Consider the following 13938-nt stretch of genomic DNA (forward strand, 5'->3'; position numbering starts at 1 on the left):
TGGCGCCTGTTAGCGTATGAAGGGTGGTGTCAAATTGGTTGTCTTTAATGAGTTTGCGTTCTAATCTTTTGATTTCTGCCTCCAACTCGGTTAGTCTTAAATTCGCCTTATTATGTATCCTGGCCGATATGTCAATTAGCTTCCCCCTGATTGTGGTTTTCCGAGCGTCCCATAGAGTGTCTATGCTGACCTCGCCATTATCGTTATTGGCCATGTAGTCGGAAAGGGCGCCTATGATCTCTTTTCTGTGAGCAGGGTCTGTGATGGTACTAGTTCTGAAACTCCAGCTAAGGGTCCTCACCTCGTTGTGTTTACCTGCCAGTTTCAGGCTTACTGCTGAGTGATCTAATATTAGCCTTGGTTCTATTTGTGCCTCTTCTATCATGTGCGTGTGAATCCCTGAAATTAGGATATAGTCTATTCTTGTGTGTGATTTGTGGGGGTTTCAATAGAAGGTGTAGTCCCTCGTGGTTGGATGTGTAAGTCGCCATGCGTCTTTGAGGTTGAACTTCGTGCATATGCTAAGAGGGCATTGAGGGAGCTGTTAGGGTGGTATTGCCAGTGTGATTGTCTATCTAACAGTGGGGTAAAGGGTCTTTTCTAAAAGGACAAGAAGGGGCTGGAAGCAGTACAATACACAAACTGTGTAATGATCAGTGATGGGCCAATGGCCTCCAACATCTTCCCACAACTTCAGAGCTAGACTCCCTCCCCCCATCTTCAGATGGGGAATGCTGTGAGGCTTGAAATTCCTAGAATTGAAAATGTGTCAAACATTTATGTATAGTTGTTGTAAGAAGCACAATGCTCTATTGTACAGAATCTACCACAATCATCGGGTTATAACGTGTTTTTCGCTTTACATACTTTGAATTAGCAAATTGCCAGTGACCTTTGAAATGTTTTAAGAGTATTGTCTGCATAGTGTACGTTTTAGTGCATTTTTTTAGCTCAAGTAAATCGACCAACTGCTTTCCTCAGACACATCTAGAAGAACAACCTCACGGGGCATTTATCGGCAGAACTCTCTATTTTACCACAGCGACTTTCCTCAGCGTTACATTGATGTATAACTAGATGTGTCCTTTTCTAATGGATTCTTCTACCTGTAACCCTCATGAGATCTGTTTGTGGTGATGTGCCTCGAGCATGATTCATAGTGGAATGACCAATGTGGCTCATGCACTCAAAAGCCTTAAAGAAGCAGGATACAAAGCTAAATTTGGTCGGGGTTGTGGCGCAGCTCTCTCAAAGTCATCAGAGGAAGCACAAGAAGCATCACAGAAGAGATGATTCCACACCCAGACATTGATCGTGTTTCTGGATAGGTCCCGCAACACTCCCCCGCTTGAGTAATTGAGTCTTCCTCTGAGCCAACGTTGGTCAATTTAACCCCAGCTTAGGATCCAGCTACTCCGGCGCCAATCCTCCCTACTGTGTACCCAGGGGTTTTCCAGCTGCAATCCAAAGCAGGTCAAGATATTTACCTTAGCCATGTTGCCGCTCTTTTATAGCACTCAAATTCCCTTGGATGTGCCTTCGATATCATGTACCCTGAGGGTCCTCTGACGGAATACTGCCAGCACGCTCTGCCCCCTTGCCACCCAACTTAAGATGTCCCCCTCATGCCACTCTACTGCATTTGCTGGAATCCTACTGACATCCAACCCTACGCCTTTAGCCCCTCCACTGGCACTTTCCACTGCACTAGTATTGGCTTCAGAGCACATACCAAATACAAAAGGACATTCTTATGCGCTCAAGGATGCAAGCACAGAGATTGACGGAGGAGGCCCAGTATAGAGAAGAGCCCCAGCATAGAGAAGAGCCCCAGCTCAAGCCTTGCCTAGGGATAAATATTTACAGCAAATTGATAGCATATTTGGAATTGACTTGTACCATATACAAATGTTACTCATCATCAATCATAATGATGGCTATAGTAGTGACGTAGCCAACTAGCTGCCCCACCAGCACAGACGAAGCAGACTACTTGGCCCTCTAAAATGTAAGTAGCTTAGATACCTTTCCAGAGTTAGAATTTGGGTGCCCTTCAGGACTACCATTTTCTGAAGTGACTTCTTTTCCTACAATCCTTAAGTAAGACAGACAGGTTCTAGGATTGCCTTTTTCTATGGAGGTAAACAAGGCTAAATGCCTGACAGATCTCCTCTAACCTACTTCTTCATTGGCACAGCTCTTTCCCCATTCAACAATGCTTTGATAGCGCTTATTCAAGCAGTATAGACCAAACCATCTTCCACCCTAGCCATAAACAGACATATTACGGCAGGGGTCTCCAACCTTTCCTGTAGTGAGAGCTACTTCTGATCAGTGAAAATTGTTGTGAGCTACTAAAGGCCAAGCACCTCACAAATTTCTTTTTAGAGACAGCCCCACGCCCAGTTTCATTGACTGTAAGCCTAATTTCTCCGGAGCCCATTCTGTGGTTTAAACTAAAGGGGCCACACTCCCTCTTTTGAAGCTACAGACAGCTACAGGTTGAGCCACCTGAAACAAAAGCTTGTCTTGCATGGCAGATTTCCTGAAAAGTGTAATGAGCTGCCGCAGGATACATGCCTATGACCTCCTTTTGTGATCCTCGATCAACTTTTTCACACACTGCAAAAGCTAAACCTCAACATATATTCCTTACCAAATGTTATTTATTGAAGTCTAGCTTAGATGTGCAGTCACTAGTTTTCCAAAAAGACAATCATTTTATTATGAATAACCTCAATTATTTCTCCTTCAACACATACTTTTTTTCAGTTTTAAAATGTCCCATCCTGGTTCAGATTTAAACAATTTTTAACTAATTTGATTCAATTTGGGGCTTTATTCCCTACTATGTTTTCTTTGTGGAGGTGAAAGAGGATTTTTCTTTATGTAGAATACATATTTTCTACTTAATACATGGCTCAATCAAGTGCAAGCTTCACTGAGTTTGTGAAAAACAAATACAATTTCAACAGTGACAGATGCTCTAGTCTCAGGGCCAATGGGAAGGTTTCAAGTTCTTCATGTGGCTATTCTGTCTCATAGGTACATACCCTCCCGTAGCTTACTTGGTAAATAGGATAACTTTTTAGATAGAGGCTATTTTAGTTGGAGAAAAATTAGTTTGAAATGCTGATTTATTTCAATTATTAAATGTGATCATCAATAAAGCAGAGTTTCACACCATTTTTTTCTTAGACACATTCAATGTGCAAGTAAAATCTGCAACACCACGTCGCCAATGCAGATACTAGGCCTGGGCAGAGGCTCACAATGAATGCATCTGTAAAACAACCTTGAGATCCAACTCTTTTTGAAAGTATGTTTAACACCTGTTGTTTTTAACTGCTTTTATTGAATAAAGAGGAAGGCTGGCTATTTTAGAGTCAAAGTACTCTTAACAGATAGCTCTGTTCCCATGAGGCAGTCAAACTCAACCTCCAACCTGAGGATTTAACTAGAATACTCCAGATCTGTGCATGATCTGGAACCCAGAGAAACTGCTGTAGTGTTGATTACCACAGGCGCAAGGAACAGAGACGGCATGGGCAAAGTGGTCTCTGGCCCAGAGCCCCAACCTTTCAGGGGGCCACGATTGAGCCAGAAATGTTCTGCAGAGAGCATTGCCCAAATAACCTGTAATACTTTTTTACCAGATTTCTTTAAATTTTATTTTCCTACCATTCATTTTGAATGTGGGTAATGCGTGATTGTTACACATTTTGTAGAGATATTTTGTGCTAATATTTCATGCAATAGCCATAAAAAAAAGTTTATTTTAGAACGAAACAGGATATCACATTGAAATGGGATGGCGTCGCAGATTATTTTCAGTAATTTTAGCGAGCTGCTGCAGTGTTAAATATTGGAAACACATCACTACGCGTGTGACCAGGCTCTGTCACTGACCTGGCCTCAGACGGTATGAAAGAGTTGGCACTGTACATTCATAGCTGTGCTGAAGAGTGGGACAATTTATGTTCCTTTTAGGAGTGCAGATGGGGAGAGCTTTGCTTGTATTGTGCCTTACGTAAAGGAAAGTGAAACTCACCCTGCTTCTCCTGATTTATAGCCCAGAGCTGTACATCGGGAGAAAAAGATATTTCCAGTCTTTCGGGCCCGTGGCAGACTGAGTATAAAAAACGCACATTGCAACTCCAGGTTCAGAGGATTAAGATGTTTACTGGCCAGGCCAGTGCTTACCTATTATCTGCTGCTTAAATATAATGTGCCAGGCAGGAAGCTCGGGTTCGTAGCAGTTCAATACTGCGTGCGCCACCTCCATGATAGTAGGTTTTCCAGGACCTGCTGGTCCACTCCAGCCCACCTGCTTCGGTGCAAGGCTGTGAAAGCCAAGTGAAGTGCAGACGCAGTTCAGCAACAGCGTCATCGTCTTTGGCCTGCCCCGCCCACGCTAGACTCATTTAGACCAATCTGAGCAGTTGGTTTTGGCGAGGGCAGGCAACAGCATGAAAAAAGGCCCAAGAATACTAAATGAGAATAACGGGCTACAAATTTGAGATGCAAGGCTCGAGCTACTAATGAGGGTTCGGCGAGCTACCGGTAGCTCGCGATCGACCGGTTGGAGACCCCTGTATTACGGTAACCATTGCCTGGTCCCAGGGCATCCTGGCATACTGTCAACCTGCGCACCATCTGAAAGCATGGTGATTTAGGCGTCATATTTTACAAAGCAAAATCCAGGGTCCACCTCCAAAGCATCTCCTGACTGGGAGTCTAGGAAAATGGAAACCAAGGGTTAGAAAGTTTGGCTGTCTGGTCCACTGATGACGGCTATGTATACCAATGTGATGTGGGAAATAGCCCCTTAGTAAAAGCATTGCTGAAATTGTCCGAGATGCAAACACAGCTAAGCAGATCCTTAGAGCAACCTGAATACAGTGGAATCAGTGGCAAGGACCATGGGTTCATCAGACACATGCCTGATTCTGCTTGATGGGCTTCTCATGGAATGGACATGTTTTCGATTGGTCCCACCGCTTTGGTGCAAAGACAGACTCGTCCCCCAAGCTTTTTGAACAGAAATGAGCCTAGCACATACTCAATGGTTGGCTTCTTCTGCCTGCCAATTTCTTAGACAATATTGCATATTAGGCGGCTATGCAGGGGATATGCCTTTTGACTAACATCAATCTTGTTAGCCAGTCCCAACAACCCACAAGTTTCTGTGGTAATACAGGGGCCGAGGTTGATCTAGGAGCCAAATGGCTCAGCAGTCCTTTTCTTTTTTCTCTGTACCACCCATTAAGCCACTTTAGGTTTTCCACAGGGAAGAACACTTAGCATTGGGGGAAAGGTTGCTACGTCATTTAAGGACTCATCAAATAATCAAACTGACCCGTGGTTCCTATAGATTATAGAAATTGGCACTCTTCCCTTCCAAAAGTTTCCCTTTCTATTACACCCGGCTTTTCCTCAGACACGCACACTTGCATTTTCCAAACATGCAGTCCTAGTCCAACAAGAAGGGGCAGGGATGTTACCATTGTTACTTCCTTATACCCAAGAAGGATGATGGGGTGCATCCGGTTCTAGGCCTCTGCATCTTGAATGTATTTCAAGATTATGACCCGAGCACTGGTTCATCTGGCTATGGACCTTGGAGACTGGATGGTGTCTCGACTTTCATACAATGTACTTTCATTATTTTTATCCTGCAGGTACGAAGTAACTACTTGCACTTTCTGGTATGTTCCACACACTACCAATTCAAAGCCCTCCAGTTTGGATTAATATCTGCATCCTAAGTCTTCAACAAGGTAACAGTGGTGACTGTGGCCCCTCTGCACAGAACCAGAATCTCAGTATTACCATACTGATCTCAGTATCCCCATACTGATAATTGCCACAGCAGTCGGACCATTTGAACACCACAGCAACTTAGGATTTTCCATCAACCTATTCAAGATGCACCTGGAGCTTCCTCAACAACTTTTGTTCAAAGGCGTGTTGGTGAGCAATACATCTCCCAGGGTCTTCTTTCCTTAGAGAGTTCCAGAAATTCTGGATATGGTTGTTATGTTTCAGCAAAGAGATCTGATTCCTGACCTGACAGTCCTTTGCCTGCTATGTCTGCCGGCTTCTTGCATCCTCCTGGTCACTCGAGCGCAATGACACATGTGGACCTTCCCATGGTGTTTTTGTCTGCAGTGATTTCAACTTGTGGCAATCTGGCAAACATCAAGATCACCCTGGAAACAGTGATAGATCTATAGTGATGGTCAGTGGAGGAGAACCTCAGCTGTGGGAATCTCCTCTGCCTGCCTGCCATCAGCAGTGGCCACAGTAATGATACATGCCTCCATTTTAGGGTAGAGCACTCATCTGGAGGATCTCAGTACTTTTGTGTCTGAGAGAGCAGGGTTTTCGCATCAACCTGCTGAACTGTAGGTGGTTATGAAGCATTGCCTGCCCTCTGTTAGCAGTTGGTGTGCCAAAGTCCTGGTCTCAATCCAAAAGCCTGATAGGGACCACATACACCTGGCATCCTACAGCTCTATTGCCAATTTACACGTGGATTATAAAATTCTAGGAAAGTATGCCCAAGTCCTTTCAGAGCTTATACACTCAGAATAGAATGGGTCGTCCCAGGCAGTAGCACTTCCCAGAACATTTTGCGTCTCTTTCACACGCAGGACCATGTCCAAGGGCGATTCCCATGCGCTGCCTGCCTCACATTAGAATTGGAGATGGAGTTTTGATGCGCTGATGTTGGATCATCATTTTCTGGTACTCGCCCCATGTGTCTCGGGAAGATATTGCTTGCTTTTATTCGGCTACACTATATCAGGCATTCCTCTCGAGTTCACCTTGGTCATCTCAGGTATGGCACCAGGCAGCAATGCTCGCTTTCTTTCCTGCTCTTCTTTTATTTATTTTTATTTTTCACAGAGTTTTATATAGTGCGAACTTGACCCGAATCGGGTATCAGAGTGCTTTACATAGCACCAGTTGCATGAGGGCACATCATTTTTTTGTTTTTGGGCATGAGGAGATTAAGTGATGTGTCCAGAATCACAGGATGTTCAGCGCCGAGACTAGAACCTAGTTCCCCAGATTCGAGGTCGACTGCCCAATCCGTTAGGCCAATGTAGCCCCTGGCCCTTCGATTGCGTGTGGAGGCATACCCCTCGAGGATAGGACACATGCTGAGTCTTGGTTTGCTGATGATCTGCTTCTATATCTTCGCGAAGTCACAACTGATCTTTCCTCGCTTCAAGATTCCTTGTGTGCATTTACCGATGTCACAGGCATCTGGGTCAATTGGGTGAAGACAGTGGTCTACTCACTCTGCCCTGGTCAGTGGCCCTGAATTACACACCTTGATGAGGTGCACCTTCATTGGTTTGGGGAGGCAATCCGCTACTAGGGGTTAGTCTTTATCCTCTTGATCTTTATAAGGGGAACCTCTGATGGGTCCTGGCGGGCATCAGGTCGCAAGTGCAGTTTTGGCAATCTTTACCCCTGGATCCAATTGGCAAGATAGCGCAGGGGGAAATGGGGGTTTAACCAAGTCCCCTGTACCTTTTTGCCAACTTAGCTGTCATCCCACCAAAGTAGTTCTTTCATGAATTTGACTCCCTTTTATGTGTCCTTATTTTGGGTAAAAAACACTGTCTCATCACGTCACCCTCAAGAAATTGCAGTTGCTGACAGGCAGGGGAGGTCTGTGTACCCCCTCCTTCAAAGCATACTATCTGGCAGCATTGCTGCTGTGGCTGTCGCAAAGGTGTAACATAGACAAGACAGGCAGTGAGCAGGGGTCATGCCGGTTGCCGCAGTACAGGGCTTTCTCCTTCCAAAGGTTCAGCCCTCCTCTCTTTGGCCCCTGTAGGGAGCAGTGGCGCGCTCCTGCATACTCTGGATACATCGTCTCACGCACAACATGCTCAGCCCTTCCCCCTCATTGGCCTGTCTTGATTCCAGGGCTTCTTTTCATCTGCGGACTAGCGGTCTAGACGGCACAATCGCAGATTACGGTGGGGGACTTATTTTCTGATGGTCAGCCCCTCTCCTTTGACCACTTGACTACAGACCATGACCTCCGCTGGGACAGTTTCTTATTCACCGAAAACTACACAACACCCGCAGAACTCTCTCGGGAGCATCGTAGGCGGAACCTGTCAATTTCCCACCCGTTGTTACAGGCCATACTCGCGATGGGCGATGAATATCACTTCATCACATTGCAATGCAGGGCCATTCGTGAACTTGCGGTTTCCCTTTCACAGCACTGGGGCGTAAGTGGGAATGGGAACAATCTTCCAAATCTCCTGGTTACACAGAGCATACCTTAACCCTGCCCAGTTGAATCGCTACTTTCCTGACATGCAGCTTTGTTGCCCCCGTTGTCACACCACAGACATATACCTTACGTATATGTTATGCTCCTATTCGACCATACAGATTTATTGACGGTCTGTGCATTCTAGTCTGCGGGACATATGGGAACCGTGTGCCCTAGGCATCTTGCAGCTCTGGCGCACCTCCTTGGGAGGAAGAAAGATGTAAAGAGTACAATGAGGAGTGCTTGGTAGTAGTGGTGGATGTTACATTGGTCGGTGATATAGAATTGTAGTGGACAACAACCTCAGAGAATTTGTGTAAATTACCAGCGTGGCTGTGAAAATATATACTTGAGCGAGCTGCTCAGCCTTATTGCAATAGTTTATATTAATTACCTCTGGTAAATGGAATGCTTAAGAGAGATTCAAAATTTGTGCTGTTTGTTTTATGAATTGTTGTGAATAAGGCTTATGACATATAATTGGTAACAAGATTTCTAAAGGAGATTAGTTGGGAATATGATAGTCTTTTGACAGGTAGTGACATTTAAAAAATGCCAGATATTGTGTTATCCGTACCTCAAGTGGAACGCTGAGGAAGGGAGAACAATACCCTAGTTGACAGCAGCGCGGGGGTAGTTGGGGGACGTTGGGGGGAGGGGAGATAGGGTAATATCCATGTGGATTGGGGAATGCTTGTAGCACGGTGCACTAAAAGATCTTGACTTAATGGTAATGATATGCAGACAGAATGAATGTCCGCTACGATAAATGCACATATGTAAAGGAGTTTGTTGCACATGCTTAGAACCACTACAAAAGACAATAAAATATGTTTTTAAAAAAATGTGTACCTCAAGTGACAAGCATTTATATATGCATACAGAGCCCGTGGAAACTACTTGGTTGTCTGATCGGCCATGGGAGAAATTACCAATTGCTCTTTTGAGTCCTTATCACGGTTGCCCGAGACATTACACATTCAGAGTTGCTTAGGTGGATTATTACAGTCACCAGGGTACAGTGAGAATTGTTCCAGTCTATTACTAAAGCAGTTGTAAAGTTCTTTTTGAGGCACTTCAGCAAACCAAGGCGAGACACTGTGCCTTGTGTCTTCCTCAAGGCACCCTTCCTTACCACTAGCCTAATGCTTATCTGCTCATGCTGATGACAATGTTGTTATCTTGATTATGTCGACCCACTTGACCATGAAGGTCTCATGCAGTTATACCCCAGTCTACCACATCGCCCTTAGTGCTTCAAGAGCCATAGGTGCTATATCACCAACGCTTGTGGACTATGTTAGTTGGAGGACAGTGTCTTCACGCTTGCACACGCAACATTCCACATCATGCCTACTCAGGCCATGCATTACAGATGCACCATGTTACTGGAAGGACCATGGCCAGCCAAGTCTGTGAGTTACCAGGAATACATCAGTTCCTGACCTGGACCTCATCCCAGATAGGTCCATGTGCTTGTCCATTCAGAACTCCAACTAAAGTGCACTGTGTAGGGGAGGAGGTCAACAGTAGAAATTCTGCTCTGTGTGGTTATAGTTTTAGATGTTGGCCAGCCATTAAAACTGATGTTGATGCCAGGTATTCTCCAGAAGCCATGAGACACATAATGGCGACTGAACAGTCGCGTCACAAATCACAAAATATACATTGATTAAGGGTTGCAAAACCTCTTTTCTCATGAACATTAAAGAGGCAAATTACATTTTGCGATGCTGTGTACTATGTTTTGCAGATTTGTAGACTACACTATCAGCGAGGAGGGTGTACTGGCGCATTATGAATGACTAAAACTGCAGAAATAGAGTTCAGCGAGTGGCAGTACAGCTCTATCCCTGCAGTTACATTCAAATAACTACTCAAAATGAGAATTATTTCCTAAGGCTTATCTCTCAAAAATCATGAGAAACTTGTGCATATTTAGTGACGAGTGACTTATTCTCTTGCAGGAAGAATTTGACCCCTTCAAGAGCTCTGTTGCTCCATCAAGAAGAAATAGAAGATGAAGCATCACATTGTGACTTGGACCTTCATTTCAGTGTTTTTGGACTGGAGAAATTCCAAAGACATATGTATGCATACAGTTGTAAATAATATTACCGACTTCAAATGTTGTTTATTTTCAGACAATAAACATATTACATTTTCTACGTTTCACATAGTTTACAGTAGTTTTTATCAGAGTTTGACAAATCTGTTCACACTAAAGGCTTAAAATGATTTCAGTTCATCGTATATTACACGTGTGTGCCTATCTGATACTTTTACTGGTATGCAGGTTGGTGTTTCAAACTGAGGGCATTTGTCTTTCTTTTCAGTAGTGTGGACTAAACAGTTTTTACTCTTAGAAGATACCAGGTTGATTCTTGGTGTCTTAACTTCCTTAAATTGGACTTTTTGGTTAAAAGGCAAAAATATGCAGTCTTTGAAAATTGAAACAGACTAACCAGTTTTTGTTTATGGCATGATGCTTGTAAGCTAGCTCCTGTGTTTTGCTGATCTTACTGAATCACGAATACGATCTTTGGTATATGCTCACTTGGACGAGAACACATTATGTACACACCTTCCTTGCCACACTGTTTTTCATCCCTTAAGGAAAGCCAGAAAAACTATTCTTATTGAGCTGCACAAGAACACATTGCAATAGAAAAATAATGCACTTCAAATGTTTAAATGTGTGCAATTTCCTTGTTGCATGTAAATGTACATTTTACAATGTCTGGTTAAGCCTGGATTCTGTCTTTGGAAAAAGCCTCCCTCAGTAAGTGTCTTTCGATAATCGGAGACTTCCTTTAGAACAGTCATAAGGTTGCCTTCTGTTTGGTTTTTACTTGACCTATTTGACTGTGGTTTATCCGTGTTCAGCGAACATAATCTTTCATTGAAAACTGTGGAACCTTTGGATTGACAACTCAATGCTCCAGGGATAGCATACTAAGACACGCACTTTGAAACAGTGACCTTTGGTGAAAAAATAGGTCTGGAAGCTGTATTGTTAAAAAGTGAACCTAATGAGGAATTGGTGCATAATCCTGGCCCTCAGAGAATATGTGAAAAAATATGTTTTTGGGCTAGGATTCAAAAGAATATAGTATTTGTCATTCAAATGTAGGAAATTGAAAATGCATACATATTTTATTATTTTCTCTAATATTTGATCCCTTTAAGTGTGTTTCAAATGCTGCAATTTCCCTTTTTGTTGCATTTCTCCTTACAAAAAGCAATTACACTCCAGCTTAACTTTTTCTCTTGACCAAAAAATCGTCTTAGAATATTGATGTCTGACTGACTAAAAGCACTCTAATCAATTATAACTGGAAGGATGCAGCCTAAATTATAACAATTCCGAAATATAGTACCATTTAAGATATAATTGTAGTACATAATGTGTAAAAAATGTATAGTAACGTCATTAAAATATTTTAATAGGTTTAAAATGAAGACAGTCTTCCATGTTTTCAGTTTCTGCTCTTGATAAAGGAAATATCCAACCATATTTTATTGTTTATCTGGAGAATCGTTCGGCCCTAAACAGGCCTATTTATATCACTAATGCCATATTTGATGGGATTTTCGTGTATTTTAATAAGTGTTCTCCCGTTTCTGCTCCACTCCATTTCGTCAGCCTAATCTAAAGGATTTACAAAGGGTGTTCTGAAAATGAGGAACAGCGACTTCTTTACACAATAAGGTCTCGCTTCAGCACCAATAGGTTCCATCTTAAAAAGATTTACGTGCCCTGCATTAGTGCCTAGGCTTGGTCAAAGATAAATATATTTTTATTCACAGCAGTATTTATTTGGTTTTATTTGAAAAAGCACTAGGAAGTTAAATGTTTTTCAGGAATACCTATAAAAAAATTATAGTCTTCCTTTAAAATGTAATAGAGAGATTAACATTTTAAAAACAGTTTAATAGATATTGGAACTGATTTAGTGGGAGGAAGTGTTAAGTTGTCAGCTAAAAGGCAGGGTGATAGTGGAGGCCTCTGTGGTGCGTTGGGCCCCCAGGGTTTTTTCTCTTGGTGGGGGCCTGCTCTCCTCTAAGCCATACCATTTAATGCAGAATGTGTGAAATGGCATGGAATAAAAAATAGTTAAAGGCTTGACAAAGCCACTCTGCTTTGCAGAGCAGGCCCCTGCAGCATATGGGGGGCAGCCGTTTAAGGGGCCCCCATTGAGCCCATGACCAGTGAACGTGTGTGTGATCTGAGTATGCCGGGATCCCTCATTACATTCTGCAGAGGGGCAATGATCTTGTGTTACTCCACCGCTGAAAGGATTATATACACTTAGAGAATATGCCATTGAAATTACCTCTGCATGCTCTCTGTGTGGTAGAGGCTATTCCATCAGCAGGGTCCCCAACGATGAAGTATCCTAGAATGGTGGACTTACCACTTCCACTATAAATTGTTTGGTTATAGATCCCACCCAATTCTAAATCAGCCCTTTAACATTGTATTCACCACAGGTTTTCTGAAGTACTTTCTCAAGTGTGAGAATGTTGATACTGGTGTAGTTCTAACAGCTGCCCTATTAGCGCATAAAGTTGGCCATAGTTTGATGTTGTTTGAGGAACTCTAATCTTGCTTTGAAGTTACTTCACATAAGGAGAGCAATGCACTTAGATCACTGAATATTTGCACATTCTAATAAACTCCATACAATGCTGTAAAATCAAAATTGGATTTTATCATTTATTGTACACTGAGTGTATGACATTTATGTACAAAATGAGACAGGCAATAATGTATGGAAAGTTAATGGCTCACCCTTTCGATGAAATATAACTTTCTGATCCCCACATAGTTCATTAGCTTTTCTGAACCATATGCATTATTAGTATTTTTTTCTTTGTGTGCATCTTTATGCCTGTTTCTTACTTCCGGATATATTTTTTTAAATAATTTCTTTGTGAATGATGTTAGTACCTTAAACTTGTAGTCTTTAACACTGCAGACCTGTACTATGTATTGGATTTAACCAATCTGAGTAATAAGGGCCTTTCACATATAGCATGATTAGACAGTCTCTTGGGTTTTATGAGCACATGAGAGGAAGCCTAATGCATCCAAAATACTAAAAACGTTTACATTTATAAGATTGCTGAATGAGATTGTTACCTTCTCATATAGAAACTGAAAAGAAAATTTGTACTGAAGTTTCAGAGTTTGTATTTTGCACAGTGAATAATGAAAAAAAAAACCAATGCAAGTTATACCCTTCCCCCCCCCCCCCCATTTGTTATTACACCCAACAAATGTGCTTCCTTGATTGAAATTATTGTTTAAGTGCACTGCTAGGCAAACTTAGCTGAGCTTTATTGTGAATCCTTTGTTTTTTCTTTCGATTAAACATATATTGCTGTTTAAAATAACATCTACCTGAAGTCTTATTCAAAGCTTTCATACAACTCCATTCCAGGAAATATGAACATTGTCACTTACTTGTTAGATCTATGCATTTGTGTGTTTAAGTGAATTATTGAGCGGTATGATTGCTTATAAGGTATTTTCCCAATATTCATGGTAGATGTCAGATCTTTAACAAACGACTTGTGTGAGGCAAGGAGCAGTCGGTTACAGTAAGCTTTACATTTACATTTTC

At 42.4% G+C, this 13938-nt stretch overlaps 1 protein-coding gene across 1 annotated transcript in view; it reads left to right on the top strand.

Annotated features, from left to right (window-relative positions):
• The window catches only part of MRE11 (MRE11 double strand break repair nuclease), a 468980-nt gene extending 455275 nt beyond the window's left edge, over positions 1–13705 (top strand). The window contains exon 20 of the mRNA XM_086935305.1: positions 10276–13705. Within this exon, the coding sequence (XP_086791431.1) occupies positions 10276–10332 (57 nt within the window). The 3' untranslated portion in view covers positions 10333–13705. The remainder of the gene's footprint in view (positions 1–10275) is intronic.
• The last annotated feature ends 233 nt before the right edge of the window (positions 13706–13938 follow it).

Source organism: Lissotriton vulgaris, chromosome 8 (genome assembly GCF_964263255.1).
Source record: "Lissotriton vulgaris chromosome 8, aLisVul1.2, whole genome shotgun sequence".
Classification (NCBI taxonomy): Eukaryota; Metazoa; Chordata; class Amphibia; order Caudata; family Salamandridae; genus Lissotriton; species Lissotriton vulgaris.